This window comes from Polypterus senegalus, chromosome 1 (genome assembly GCF_016835505.1).
Source record: "Polypterus senegalus isolate Bchr_013 chromosome 1, ASM1683550v1, whole genome shotgun sequence".
NCBI classification, from domain to species: Eukaryota; Metazoa; Chordata; class Cladistia; order Polypteriformes; family Polypteridae; genus Polypterus; species Polypterus senegalus.
Window position 1 is genome coordinate 188,278,717 of NC_053154.1, and position 15,257 is coordinate 188,293,973.

Here is a 15,257-nt window from a genome sequence, read left to right on the forward strand (position 1 = left end):
AGCACAGAATATGGTAGGCTTTAGTCTTAACAGTTAACCACATGTAACCTGCTGCTTCTCAGACCCAGGGGAAAAAATCAAGAACATTGAGGTGCCCTTCATCCAGCTGCCCTCCCTGGCAAACACAGAGGTCCAACAAATCTCTCGTGACCTGGCGTCAGTACGAAGCCACCTTGATGAGCTACAGATCCAGCAGAGCCGTGAGGAGGAGTGGATCCATGTTGGCTACATTCTGGACTTCTTACTCTTCAGGGTCTACCTGTTCTTCATACTTGCTTATGCTCTTGTCATAATTTGCACATGGTGCATCTGGTTCAACATGTAGATCAACTTGCCAGCACAATTAGCATAAAAATTCAACTCCATCTTCAGAAGATTCATCCGGGTATATGGCACAGAGTATAAGCTTGGCCGAATATAGCCCTTTTGAATGATGTATGCCTATGGTTAATGTAGATGTAATGGGTTTTCCTTTTAACCACACTTTCTGCCTTTAATAAAGATACTTTTTTTTTTTTGGTTTGTTTGTTTGTTTTTTTATAACATTAAATCTCACTTTTTTTATTGCAGGTGGAGACATAATTCGGCTGCCACCAGCCTGAATTGAGTGCAGTGTGTTTGACATCATTAGGTTATTTCTGTGGCAGGTCAGTGCATGTCCTAACACACTGGGAGTGATTAGCTATCAGCTCCTCTCCTGTCTGAAACTTTACTGTCATACAGCTGGTGCCCATTTATGTTGAACAATTCTGGACACTACTAACACTCAGTGTAACTCACCTGTCAAGGCTGAACACTCAAAAACATACTAAAAAAATTATTTAAAATTATATTTATTTATGCAAGATCTAATTTAACAAGCAAACAAGCAGCAGGATGGGGCAGTGGTTCAGTGTCATTCATTCAAACCTACCACAATTCAGACATGTCTGATCGGAACCATTCATGATAGTTGGAACAAGTGCAATGTAATTATCTGCCCACTGGAAGAAGAAAAAAAAAAAACAGCTTCATTTTCAAATGAAGTGGGTGAAACCAAAGAGGAGATTTTATCCCTCATTTCAAAGAAAGTTCAAATCCTGCTGGTTTCCACCATCTCACCGAGGTTCCATGACTGCTGATCCTTATAAGGCCAAGACCACACTGAAACTTAATGTTAACTGCAGACCACACAAACGTTTGTGAGTAGGCTGGAGCAAAGATCACAGAACCAGATTACCACAGTCCAAAAAAACTGACTATGGGTAAAACAGATTTACCAGTGTCACAGCTAGAACCTAGAGCTCTACCTGATCTCCGATATTCCCATACTAACTTTAGAGAAAAAGACAAAATACATTCACAGTCACCACAGAGTCCTGAATCCAGCTCAGCTGGTCCTACAGTCCATTTTAACTCTGGTATATTCAGTGATGAGATGAGTAATGAACAGGCCCCACAGGGGTCAGTTTATGTCCTGCTCCTGAGAGCCATTAATTCCTTTGCTACTTTGTCCACTATCCTCTTCCTCATCTTCAGAAGTTTGCACCTCCATATTCTGACGAGCCAGCATTTCCCTGCGCAGTGCTAGACGTCGGCACTTGGGACACTCCTGGTCATAGCGGAAGCAGCTCTTGTGATAGCAGGCCTTGCATTCTATGCAAAGAGAGAGGGTGGCACACACACATTATAAGCCAACGTACAAAATCCCCAAACTGCTGCCCCATAAAAATCAGGCTTTCAAAAATATTCTTCTTTGCTACAAGCAAGCAAGCAAGCTTTCACAAACAGCCCCAACATTCACACAAGACACCTCATCCCAAAATACCACATAGGTTCACTTAACCACAACTCGCCTCATATTACCACCAAAACCTCTTGCTGCATACAGCCATCATCCCAGTTAACACATTCATGCTAACACTAAAGACTGCCTTCTGTACTACAATCTGCTAAAATGCAAGGTGCCTTGAAAAAAATCTCACCTTGCTCAATAAGATACATAAAAACACATAGCATATTGCATATACAGTATTCAACTAATTAGAAATAAACAATAGCTGCAATTCAAATCTCCAGCCTAGTTTCATAGAATAAGCCAGAATGAGAAGTCTAAACCTTAATCTTACCCTCACAACATCGGCACTTCTGTAGCTCAAACGGGAAAACAATGTCCTTGTCATTCCCACAGAACTCACAAATGAAACCTTTGGCTTGGCAAAGCTGTAGAGAAGTACACATTTAAGTCAGGAGTGGAAACAAGAGCAGAATATGCACCCTCCCCAAAAAAACAAGAAATCATAATTTTATGAATGACCAAATCACCTCACATCTGTGGACATGTGCAGCACCTCTCTGGACAAGATCTCGGAGACGGGGTGCCAACTCTCCTTTTCGAACAGCCACCAGATCACTCAATGAGTATAGGTGTAGATCTTCTGTTAGGTGACCAGGTTCTTGGTCAAATTGATCTAACAAGCTGTCAGACAAAGAAGAACAGACAGTCAGCAAAAGCAGGCAGTGTGGGATGCACATAACATAACCACACATCGACACCTACTCCTCGGCCAGACGACATGTTTTGAGCAGGCTCTTCATCCGAACCAACTGTACCCTCAAATGCTGCAAGACACAAGGATGAACATTCAAGTTAAAAAGCAGCTCTAAGTGTGTCAGGGTCCAATCCAAGTTTAGGCTGTATCTTACCTTCACTTGGTCCAGTGCCTTGACTTTCCTATACAAAGCACTATTGATGTCCTCAACATTAAACAGAGGGTCACCCCAGATTTTTGTTAGTAGATCTTTGGAGAAATTGCTTACATAATACTTGCTGAAATCCCACTTGCGTAAAATACGGCTTGGAACCACTGACTGATTGTTGTCATGGCAGCACTGGCAAAAGTATTTTCCCAGATATTCACAATAACGCAGACGTTTGATGTAATCTGGCATGACAAAAGAGAAGGTGACAAAAAGATCTTCTGATTAGCAAAAAGCATTCCAAGTAATATTACCTTCTCAACACCTGGTTAAACCAGGCCTAAATCACCCTCCTCACCTGGCTCAATGCGGATACCACACCCAGCACATCTGTGATTCTGCTTTGCCACAACCACTTTTCTCCTGCAAGGAGAATATAAACAGCTAATGTAGCTAATGTAAACAGACCGTCTCCTAACATATGGGACAGTTTAGTGTAAGTATCAACTCACTTGGGAGCAGGGTGAATGTTGAAGATGATCTGTGGGCGTGGGGGGGCCCACTCTAAGTTCCCTCGGACACGGATCCTTAATCTGTAGATATCTGCATGCTCACCATCATCAGGAGAAATGGGTAGAGAATCTGGAATAGGTAGCAGCTGTTTGACGGAAAAATAAAGTAAGAAAAATGAGACTGAAACAGTTTTCACTTACACGGCTGTACTGATTTAGTTCACAAATAGGATATTACCTTCTGAGGGGCGTCATGCTCGGGGACAAGCCAGTCAAGTTCGGAGGCTGCAGGGAGCTGCATTCCTTCAAACTGTCGTAGCAACCCCATAGCCACGGACTCAGCAGAATTAGACTGCAGGAACAAGTGGGATCTGTGGACCAGTTCAAAACAATCAAAGAATAAGAGAATTTCATTCAGTTTTACTAAAGTACTCTAAATTAGGTAATTATATATTTCCCAGCAAACTGCTATATGAATAAACTGAGATTAATAAGATAAAGGAATACGAAGATGACAGAACAGAGAGATTTTTTGGTTTCTTCTAACTTACTTTCAAAATTAACTGTTACAAGTCTGATATCTATCATAAAAGGTTATTAGCCAGATTCAAATACTAGAATAAATGAAAATAGTTTTGCTGTGTAATAAATCATTCAATTCTGAAAATCTTGTTATGTACAATACTAGGTGAAAATAATTCCTCTTCTGAGGTGGTTTGATTAATATGAACCTTAATGTTTTCTTGAGTATAAAATGTATATGATCTTAATTGTGTTGATCTATTTACATTTCTAAAGTAAATATTTATATTCTTAGCTCATATGTTTTGTTTAGCGGAACTGACCCTGCAATAGAAAAATGTTTGTGAAGCCATAGTGTAATTCTATAAAGAATAACATTTTGGCTTTATAGACATTCCAGCAATATTATAGCTTTTTTGGCATATTTAAATGAAGTGACCTGAAATTTCATAAAGCAAGCAACGGAGTCAGTGAAGAAATTATTAGATTCCTTATGTCTTGAACTTGGTTGAAAATCCTCTGGTATGCATGAAGTACACAGCCTTTTAACTACAATGATTAGACTGAATAACACAAGGGCTTTCTCCCAAATCACACTTTTATATAGCCTCTTGATATTCAAATATATTCTTTATTTTAGACCCTCTAAGTTCTTATTACAATAATCTTCCTTCTGCATGCAAATATGAAAACACCGGTCAGCAAACTCTTTTTCTACAATGTCACAAACTTTCAAACAAAATCGGTCCACGCATTTTTGAGATTTTTGGGGAAGGGGGGGATTTACCCCTAAATATTGATCTATTGTAATGTCCTTTTTTAGTGGATAGCTACTACTCTATATGTACCATCCTTTCCCATTTAGCCAAAAAGCTAAAATTTGAAATAACATTTTTGTTGGTGAGTGAGTCACTTTGCATTATATATTGTATACTAGCAAATCCTGTTTGCAAAATATTTGCAAGAATAAAAGCATTAATGAAATGATGAAAGAGAAGAATTTCACACATTACAGTAAGAAAGGAGATTATTTTAATAAGAAGTGACTTGTGTCACATGATTAGTATGGGATGTTATTATAGTCACTTACAACAGCATGAATATTTAAAATACAATGTGTAACATGAAGAGGTTAACAGAACATATTGGATAAGAAGGGAAATGCAGGGCACATGCAAGTCACTATGTGTGAAGTGTGGCCATCAGGTAATGTAGTATACCAACGTCTACAGTCATGGCCGAAATTATCAGACCCCTGAAATTTTCCCAGAAAATGCACCATTTCTCCCAGAAAATTGTTGCAATTACAAATGTTTTGGTATACACGTTTATTTCCTTTATGTGCATTGGAACAACACAGGAAAAAAAAGCCAAATCTGACATCATGTCACACAGAACTACATAACTGGGCTGGACAAAATTATTGGCACCCTCAACTTAACATTTGGTTGCACGCGCTTTGGAAAAAATAACTGAAATCAAGCGCTTCCTATAACCATCAACAAGCTTGTTAAACCTCTCAACTGAAATTTCCGACCACTCTTCTTTTGCAAACTGCTCAAGGTCTCTCACATTTGAAGGGTGCCTTCTCCCAACAGCAATTTTAAGATCTCTCCATAAGTGTTCAATCGGATTTAGATCTGGACTCATTGCTGGCCACTTCAGAACTCTCCAGCGCTTTGTCTTCAATCATTTCTGGGTTCTTTTAGAGGTATGTTTGGGGTCATTGGCCTGCTGGAACACCCATGACCTCTGACGCAGACCCAGCTTTCTGACACTGGGCCCTACATTGCGCTCCAATATCTTTTGGTAGTATTCAGATTTCATGATGCCTTGCACACAGTCTAGGCGTCCAGTGCCAGAGGCAGCAAAACATCCCCAAAACATCTTAGAACCTCCCCCATGTTTGACTGTAGGTACTGATAAATTCAGCCATGACTGTATAATTGTCAAAAAAGGCAATTTGTTGCATAAACATTATTGTAAGTGAAAATATCCCTGTGTGTAACCCACAAGCACCCGTACGTATGTGCCTTTTCATTTTATTAGGAGGCTTACGTTGAAATGAAGGAAAAAGGAGGTGTAAAATGGTAGTGTCATAATGCAGTTTTGGCCAGTAACAAAGTATGCACCGAATAAACAGTCAGATACCACAGTCGATAATTGGTCACATTGAAGAATTGAAGATAAGCCTAAGACCAAAACACGGATTCCTCATTATTGTTGTGGAGTAATATAGTAGTTGTGGCAACTGTTGCTTGTATCAAGCAAGGACGAACACAAGCGAAATAAGGATATAAACAAGTACAAGTTACTGGTTATCAAAATAAATTTCATACTTACCAGCAACAATCTCAGTCCTTTAATACAAACTATGCACTAAATGATTCACAGGTAGTTAAGTGAAATATACTGTATATTTACAAGGGCCAAGTTTGCTTGACTGGGGCAATTATCCAAATACTGTAAATGCTCCCTTCTTTATTGTCAAACTCTTCTTTTATAATCCACTGCTTCGCTAGTAGTCGTGACATGGCACTGCTACCTAATTCACTATAGAACTTGCTTGAACATGAACAGATGCAAATGTACCAGGATTAGTTTTATACTTTTGCTATATTTCACTTTTAACACAATGTCTCAGAACTCAGTTGCTGTCCACTTCTTCCCAAAACTTTGTTTTTCTTTGAATCCACAAAGCAATCCCCAACATCAAACTACCTCCTACCAGCACTGACAATACTAAGCAGGCAAATGTCTTTTTCTAATGGAGAATAGGAGAAGGCCGTCAATCTCAGCCTTTATGCACCTTTAAAACCAGACACTACCATACACTTTATATATAAAAAAAAAAACAAAAAAAAAAACAAATGGGTTGCACCTAAACCCACAAAAAATAATCTCTAAAATTCTCCTCTTAGCTAATTTTTCTGCAGGCAATGGATGGTACCATATGGGTCCTTATACCAATTCTGAAATCTAATGTGCTCAAGCTAGAGATTCAGATACAAATACAAATGACAATAAAAGTATTAGTGAAATTCTGGGTATGATTTTTGAGAGATTTAAAACATTAGACAAATATAAAGTAAATTACAAATAAGACAAACTGTTATATATTATAAACTATATTAATATTACATTTTGTGAAATGTGTGAAATTTTGAGTGTTAAACATCTGTGCAAGTTGGAATGCATGAGGCTTTTAATACTACTTACACAACTATTGGAGGCAGATATTCATGAGTGCGCCAGTTTAATTTTTGTCACTTGTATTTCTTTTCTGTTATGAAGAAAGACACTTGTTTACTGTATTATATGCAACAATGTGCCTGTGTTTGTTTTAGAACTAGGTAAGCTTGAAATGCAGACTATATAAGGATTTAATTTAGGCCAAAAGTACATTTGTTTTTTGACATCAAGTTTTTTTTTTTTTTAATACAAAGTAAGAATACATCAGAAAAAGTAGTTTCAGCATTGCTTCTCATTTACTATATTGATGGGTTGTCGCTTATTACTCAAACAAAAATTGTCAAATGGCATGATTACTTATAATGTACATTCTTATATTCTATACTTGCATCACAAAAGGCTTCTTATAAAATGTACTTTTTAATTAATTTATTTTGTGAGCTTGGTTCCAGGTGTAGTTTCAGTTGAATTTCTGCTACAATTATCTAGCAGTAAAAAATCATGTCATCATTTATCTATTATACTTCTGTCCAAGCCAGAAAATGCATGACGCCACACAAGCAAACCCTCTGAAGGGGCTATGAAGCAAAATACTCAGAGCCCCATGAAAATCAGATTCCCATGTGTTTTATGTGCTTTCACAACTATCAGAGAACATACGACTCCGACAGGGTGTTCACAGTAGTGAAAAAGGAGGAATTACTTTAAGGAGACGCAGCATATTGCCCCGTATCATGTTAATGCACTGAACAATTAAATGTTCTTTAAAAACTTTACAAAGGAGTCCCGGTTAAAGTCATGATTTTTCCAGGTTTCAATCCATAACACATGCCTATAGCCCCCAAAACAGTGACATGAAAAGTTAGAATTAGTTTCAATGGCTCTTCCACAGTTTGGGATCCCCCTCCAAATCTTCATCACTAAGATAAAGTACATGAAATGCAGTGTTTAAATAATTTGAAATTATGTAAAAAACTGAATTAATATTGCTTAAAACACACACACAAATATTTAGTGCATCAAAGATATTTCCCAGTTGGAATACCATTTTTTTTCTGTCTTTCATTGGAAATAAAGTATTTAATAATTTTCTTGCTTTGCTAAATGACACTGCCTGTGATTTAATGTTCACTGTTGCTGGAGTGACCAGGCTGCCACGGTTTTCAGGTGTGCTTGCTCTGTATGTATATGAAGTGGTTAATGAATGTCTTTTGTCAACTTCAAGAATTATTTTACTCGTGAAGAGCTCTTGAACAAACAGGACTTATTTCCATTGGATTTTTTTCTTAGGTTTGTTATTGATAAGGGAGATTTACCACAGACATTTTCCCCATTTCTCTGCAGAAATGTCACCAGTCAATCATACTTCAACAAGAGGTAAGTGGGCTGGTGATCTGGAAATGCAGAGGCTTTTGTGCTTAACTCCCAACAATCTGCATTTCAAATGTTTGCTTGCTAATCAATAAAATCCTCATTAGTACTAACAAAGATATTGCAGATATTTGTGCCTTCTGCTTTGCTGAAAAGTGGCTTAATGCAGATCTACCAGACAACATTGTTCAAATGGCAGGATATCCGTTATTCAGAGCAGACTGTAACAGTGGACTTTGTGGCAAATCACAAGGTGGCGGTGTGTGCATGTTTATAAACAACAGCTGTTGCAGGGATGTGTCTGAAATTCTCTCTTTTCCTCTGCTAATTTAGAAGGTCTTGTCATTCATTGCAAGCCATTCTATCTGCACAGGGAATTTCATTCTGTTATACTGGTTAGTATTTACATTTCTGCCAATGCAAATGCTCAATTTAGCACAACAGTTGTTAGCTGATAACATTCATCATTTGGAAAATAAATTCTCCGGTACTGTCATTTTCATTATGGGGGTCTTAACCAGACTAACATGAAAGACGAGCTGCCCAGATACCATCAACTGATCAACTGCCCTACAAGTGAGGGCAAAACATTGGATCACTTTTATACCAACATTAAAGGGGCATTTCACCCGTGCACCTCTTGGCAACTCTGACCACGCTACGATTATGTTTGTTCCCAGCTATAAAAGGAAACTGGAACAGTTAAGCCCACCAGGACTATTAGCCACAGATGGACTGCTGTTGTTGTTAAGCACCTTGAGCATGGGAAAGGTGCTATATAAATAAAATGTATTATTATTAGAAGGCTGAGGGACTTGTCAGCTAAATGAGTTTTATTGCCGGTTTGTCAAGGACATGAGCTCATGCTTGGACTCTGTCCCTCTGCCTTCTATATCAACAGTATAACCCACTAACCCCCCACACCATGCTCACAACAATTTCAGAGTCACCATCCACCCCTTAATTAACCCCCGTCAACTTCCCTTCCCCCAAGTCATTCCTCTACGCTCCACCCCATACTTCCTGTGAAGCAAGAGGAGGTACAAAAAGCAGCTGGCCCTGATGGAGTATCACCTGGTACTCTTGTACAGACCAGTTAGCATCAGTCTTCACTTACATATTCAACATCTCCCTGAAGCTGGGCAAGTTCTGGTCTGTTTTAAGGTAGCCATTATCATTCCAGTTTCCAAGAAGGTTAAAATCTCTGAACTTAACGATTATTGGCCAGTTGCTCTGAGCTCGGGGGTTATGAAAATATTTGAACGTCTTATGCTTTCCTACCTAGAGTCCACCGCTGACCCTCTCCTTGATTCACTTTAGTTCACATATAGTGCAAATCGTTTAGTGGAAAATGCAATTAATTTATGCCTCCACTATATTCTTCAGCACATGGACTTGCCTAACACCTATGTGAGGGTCTTGTTTGGTTTCTGTCTGCCTTCGATAAAACTGTTCCAGAGTTGCTTTAGAATAAACTATTCCAGTTAGGTGTACCCTATGGTGTCTGCCAGTGGATTTCGAGTTTCTTGACAGGTAGGAAGCAGTATGTGAGACTGGGACCTTATATGTTGAATCCAATGTCAGTTAGCACAGGCTCCCCCAGCCCCACCCCAAGGCTGTATTCTTTCACCGATCCTATTTTCATCTCATACAATTGATGCAGATGGCACAACCGTAGCAGAGTCCCATTTCCAATAATGATGCGTCTTCCTATCAAAGTGAGGTGGGTCCGTCTTACAGAATGGTGTTCTTGTAACAACTTGGAGCTCACTGCTATTAAGACAGTAGAAATGAGGATTGCTTTCCGCCAACAAGTCACTAACTGTCCACCTTTGCAATTTAATGCCCAGACTGTGTCTCTAGTTCAGTCATTTAAGTTTCTGGGGACTACTTTCATTAACACATTAAAAATAGGTCAAGCACATCACCACCATCATCAAGAAAGCCAGGCAGAGATTCTAAGATTCTACTTCCTTTACCAACTTAAGAAGCTTGGCATATCAAGGCGTATATTGCTAAATTCTTACTCAGCCATCATCGAGTATTGTGACCGCCCCCATCACCATTTGTTTTGCTTCCGCCTCTTCTCTTTCTAAGACATGGTTGCAGCAGGTGATTTGTTTAGTTGAGAAAATCATTGGCTGTTGTCTCCCAAAATTAAAAGATCTGTTCATGAGCTTCTTTCCTCAAATTATTCAGATCCTAAAAAAACTTGCACAGGGTTACTCGTAACTGTTTTTAAAATATATAACTGGTAACTGTGTTGTTTGTCTATTTGTCTGCTTCAAACTTGCTCAACTTATACTATTTAATACTGTATATATTATTTTGTATAGTTCTTCTATTCATTTGAGATAACTGTTAAAGTTTGTCAATGTTTTATTTATGAAATTGTAATTGTATAGTGGTTTGCACATCGTAAGGTTAATGGTGGGGTGAAATTGTGTTGTCTGGAGTTGGTATTGTCTTGTATTTCATGTTTTGCACCTAACCAAGGACAATTATGGTACGTTTCAGATGCTAGCAATAAAGTGATTCTGATTGAAGATTTAATAGTAATGTATGCAATTTCTAAGAGTAAAATATTTATTAGCTTCCTATGTTTCTAAGCATGAGGGTGACTGAAAAAGAACCAGATACGGATAAGATAATGCTAGGTATATTAACAAGGAAAAAATATCCTTAGAAAAGCCATTGTCAAGCACATCACATGCAGCTACATCTAATTTCTCAACATACCCTTAAAAACATATGTCCAATCAAAGAATAGTACAATCGTAGGCTTTAAAAATGCAACAGGCTTATTATTCTAAATTATCCAAAGAAGAGCAAATTAACCATATGGGGTTAGAGGCGAAAAAAAAAAATGTGTGCAACAAGAAAGCACACAGTGCCATAATAATATGTAACCCCAGCCTAGTTTGACATGGCATATAAGGCATATTCTTACTCTAAGTAGGCAGGCCAGTCCAGCATAGCACACATTATCAAAAAGGCTGCAGCAGTATCTAGCCCTAAAAGGAAAAAAATGTCAGAAAGAGAACCCAGCAGTTACCATGATTAAGACAAAACTTTGTCCATCCAAACAAAACACATTGGGAAAATGGAGTGGCTTAAAATAAAGACGACGGATGTCCTTGAGTGGCTCAGTCAGAGTCCTGAACTAAGCTCCACCACACATTTGTTGTTAATACTAAAAACTGCTTGTTGTTGCTCCCTAACTAACCTAGCCCAGCTTGACATATTTCTCAAAAAAAGCAAAGGGGACACCTTACTCTGTCATGTAGTTCAAAATTAATAGAAACATATTTAAAAACTACTTTCTATAAACCGCTGCAAGAGGTGGCTTAACTAAGTAGTGAACAAAAGGATGAAAACCTACAAACTAGTCACATTTCAGAATTTTGAAATTACATTTTTCAATGATTTATAATTTTCTATCTTTTTTTGGCAAGTAGTATTGTTTAGCACTGCTGGTTCACAACTCCAGAAAGCTGGGTTTGATTCCCAGGAAGGTCTGTGTCAGTGGGTGATCACTGGATGCTCTGTTGAACACAACACAACTCTCAAAGCCATGCCAGATAGGTTGGCTCAAAACTGACCCTGTGTGAATGACAGCCCTCTGCCTTAAACCTGGCGCTGCCGTGGTTCTGCATCCCTGCAGATATACAATGGAAAAAGGAGCAATTCAAATTGGATAACTTTGATTTTTTTTTATCCATTGTTAACTCCATTGCTAGAAGAGAGGCCATATCTTGTTTAACTGACTGCCTACCATATCAGTTATGTTGCACAAGATATTCTGTTACTGCTTTTTCTACTACTGATGAACAGAACAAAAAGTGTAAAAATGGAAACACTTCAGGAATCGCATTCTTTTTTTGTGAGAAGGAATAGTGTCTCTACATTAGGGGCTGGTTAGGCACTTTCCCCAGGAGGAGAATAACATAGTTTTACAAAAATTTAGTAGTAAACTCATCTCAGCCTTGACTAGTGAGGAGGTACATGACAGAATTATTTAGAGAATGCTGAGCAAGTAGATCAACCCGACATAAAAGTGGGAAAAGATAAAGATGATGAAGAACCAGAAAATGGAGTACATCAAAATTTAAAGTTTGTCTGGGTTACAGTAATCCTGTATAACAAGGCAATCACAGAACAAACATATGCAGGCCGTAATTGAGTATCACAAGAGGGATCTATACAGAACCTAATATACTGTACATGCACTCATATTCTGAACCTATTTTTCCATTACAATGTTTTAGAGAGGTAAAGCCTAACATAGAAGTATTCGGGGTAAGGCAGGAGAAAATTCATAGACACCACTTTTCAGTCGACTGTTGGGCAAGGTCAAAAATCACACCAGGCCATTTAAAAAATACAAATTACCCAACAGAGCCATTTGGGATGTTGGAAGAAAGTCCACACAGATACAGGGAAAACATCATGACTCTACACTGTCAGTCACTAGGCCTGGAACTGAACCTGGGGGTTCTTGTAGCTGTGCCAACCTTTACAGAACGTTCACACTAAAACACAAGACTGTATCAACTGTCCGTTCCCACAAGTCCCCTGCATTACATTAACTGTACTTTTACATCAGTTCATAAAATATATCACATTTTACCAGCCTTGAGGATTCGCTCATTAATAACTCACCCGTTTTTATTACAGTATAGCACCTAAACACAGTGGAAAAGCTCCAGTAATCCTTCAGCAATTTCTTTTGATTTTTTAATTCCCACCAGTCAGTTTACATCAATAATGATTATGGCTGCCAGCCTAGCTGGTGCCAAAGGGCACTTTTTTCTTTAATAAAAAACTTGTCTTGGGTTCTATGACTGAAGTCAAATTAGAGATTCAGAAATCCACTTGTTTGTGTAGTGCCTTGAGTAATGCAAATAGCTTTATGTGCCTTCAAGGCACCCACATTAATAATGTAAATTTAAATGCAGGTGAGAAGTTACAGATCAGATATCTCTCCAAGTTAGTACACTCTCTTTCGGACAAATAGTAAGTGGTGAAGAATGAAGCAACAGCCTTTGAATTTTCATTATGTTAACTTGGCCATACTGACAGCCTGCCTTTTCTGACAACATGCACTCTTTGGGTAACAGACTCCATTATTTTGAATGACACGTACTTCCTTAAATACTCTGAGTTTGTTCTGGTCTTCCTGCTATTCAGTGCTACAGTAAAATTTTTGTCTTTTCCTTTTTCTCCAGTAAAGCTCCCTGGCATTAGGACCTATGTGGACCCACACACTTATTGAGGACCCATGTCAGGCTGTGCATGAGTTTGCCAAGGAGCTAGATGCCACCTGCATAGCCATGGACAAGGTATGTCCAGTTCAAAGAAATATTGACTAAAATTGACTGAAATTAAGTAGTGAACAAGATGTTCTAAAAAGACATGAGTATAAAATAAAAAATATAGGAAAAAATAGAAAAACAATAAATAATGCATGTTTGTGTTACTATTACAAGATTTCATACTGAAAATCTATTGAGGTGTCTATTCATTTGCTTTTGTATGTATGTACACAGTATGTATTTATCTTTGCTCAGGATTTTGCTCAAAAAGCACCTAGCCAAAAAATGGAATGGATTATAGAGCAGCCTTCTCAATCAGCTGCCCTGTTTCTCTGTGGAATCGCACCATAAGCCATCTCAGTTCACAGATTTGCATTGTGGTAACCACTAGTGGTCAAATGAGAACCCACAACATCTGGATTACAACAGCTCTTAGAAGATGTCAGTAAATGCAGCTTTAGCTAAAGGAGACTCCTGGCCCCGACCACATAAATTCTGCTTTTCTAAATGTTGCAAGCAAAATTCTTCTTGACGACCTCGGCTGAGCCATCTACTCAGCCCGCACTATACTGCATGGCTTCAATAACCACAGCTGTGCTAAGAGAGAAATCTTCTGTACCAACATCCAAGCTCTTTCTTTCAGCCTCAAATGTACTCATCCTACCCATTACACACACCCCCATATGAATATAGGTCAAGGCACCTGTACCAGCATCATGGAACACGCTACAAAAAAAAAAAAAACTGAACAAAAACAAGATGAAGTGACTTACATAACTGATGAGCCAGGAAGGGACACACTGCGACCAGACTTTGTAATGTCAGCATCTGTAGAAACACAATTGCAATGAGAAGTCAAGCAGTTGTCACTCTGAATTCTGAGCTCAGAGAAGTGTTAGAAAGGACTAACAGACAAGCAGCATAAAAGACAAAAAGGTAACACAGAGAGCAGCATAAAAGTATATCCGGGTGACCAGCAAGCTACAAAAGAAAAGCGAAGCCCAACATTGTATCTCCCATCTATAATGCTAAAGCAGATAGCAAATATCCACACACACACACACACAATATTGACAATGTATGTATATAACTCGCATATAGAAAAAGCTTGTAAACTTGCTCTTCTTTGGTTAAATATAGTTACTGTATAGGTAATCTTCTCAAACAAAAATGAAGTGCACAATGCTGATTGCTTATTTGTAAACCATATACTGTATACCAATTCGCCCCACCCCCGAATGAATATGGGTTAAGGCACCTGTACCAGCACCATGGATCACACAACAAAAATCATTTTCTTTTTTTGATATAATTGAACTGGACAAGAACGAGATGAACTGACATACACCATGTGTATCTTTTAAATATGCACAAACCAGAACAGTTCTGCATTTTTACAGATACGCATATATAGTACCCAGTGTTTCAACAAACTGAATGTTGAAGAGAATGCTTTTTTCTTATACATATGGGCATAATAGCTTGTTCTGTCTTAACTTTAAAAACAAGTGTATTTCACAATCACAAAAGCACTGCAGCTCAATCTGCCTATGACTCACATTCAAACAAAATTATAGTGCAGAGGCTTGTCTGTCTTACACATACAGTTTGCGTATTTGATTAAAACAAACCTACAGAGGTAGTACAGATATATTTCTATGACTCG

General features: G+C 38.3%; 2 protein-coding genes across 4 annotated transcripts in view; one reads left to right on the forward strand and one right to left on the reverse strand.

Moving 5' to 3' along the window:
* The window catches only part of LOC120539743 (5-hydroxytryptamine receptor 3A-like), a 76,327-nt gene extending 76,002 nt beyond the window's left edge, over nucleotides 1–325 (forward strand). The window contains exon 10 of the mRNA XM_039770154.1: nucleotides 63–325. Within this exon, the coding sequence (XP_039626088.1) occupies nucleotides 63–325 (263 nt within the window). The remainder of the gene's footprint in view (nucleotides 1–62) is intronic.
* A 167-nt stretch (nucleotides 326–492) lies between these two features.
* The window catches only part of rubcn (rubicon autophagy regulator), a 30,055-nt gene continuing 15,290 nt past the window's right edge, over nucleotides 493–15,257 (reverse strand). For all 3 annotated transcript variants that reach the window (XM_039764669.1, XM_039764677.1, XM_039764662.1), the window contains 9 exons: nucleotides 14,365–14,419; nucleotides 3,430–3,562; nucleotides 3,192–3,337; nucleotides 3,038–3,102; nucleotides 2,686–2,924; nucleotides 2,540–2,601; nucleotides 2,305–2,458; nucleotides 2,109–2,202; nucleotides 493–1,635 (listed from right to left, as the gene is read on the reverse strand). In XM_039764669.1, coding sequence (XP_039620603.1) covers nucleotides 1,445–1,635; nucleotides 2,109–2,202; nucleotides 2,305–2,458; nucleotides 2,540–2,601; nucleotides 2,686–2,924; nucleotides 3,038–3,102; nucleotides 3,192–3,337; nucleotides 3,430–3,562; nucleotides 14,365–14,419 — 1,139 coding nt within the window. In that variant the 3' untranslated portion in view covers nucleotides 493–1,444. The remainder of the gene's footprint in view (nucleotides 1,636–2,108; nucleotides 2,203–2,304; nucleotides 2,459–2,539; nucleotides 2,602–2,685; nucleotides 2,925–3,037; nucleotides 3,103–3,191; nucleotides 3,338–3,429; nucleotides 3,563–14,364; nucleotides 14,420–15,257) is intronic.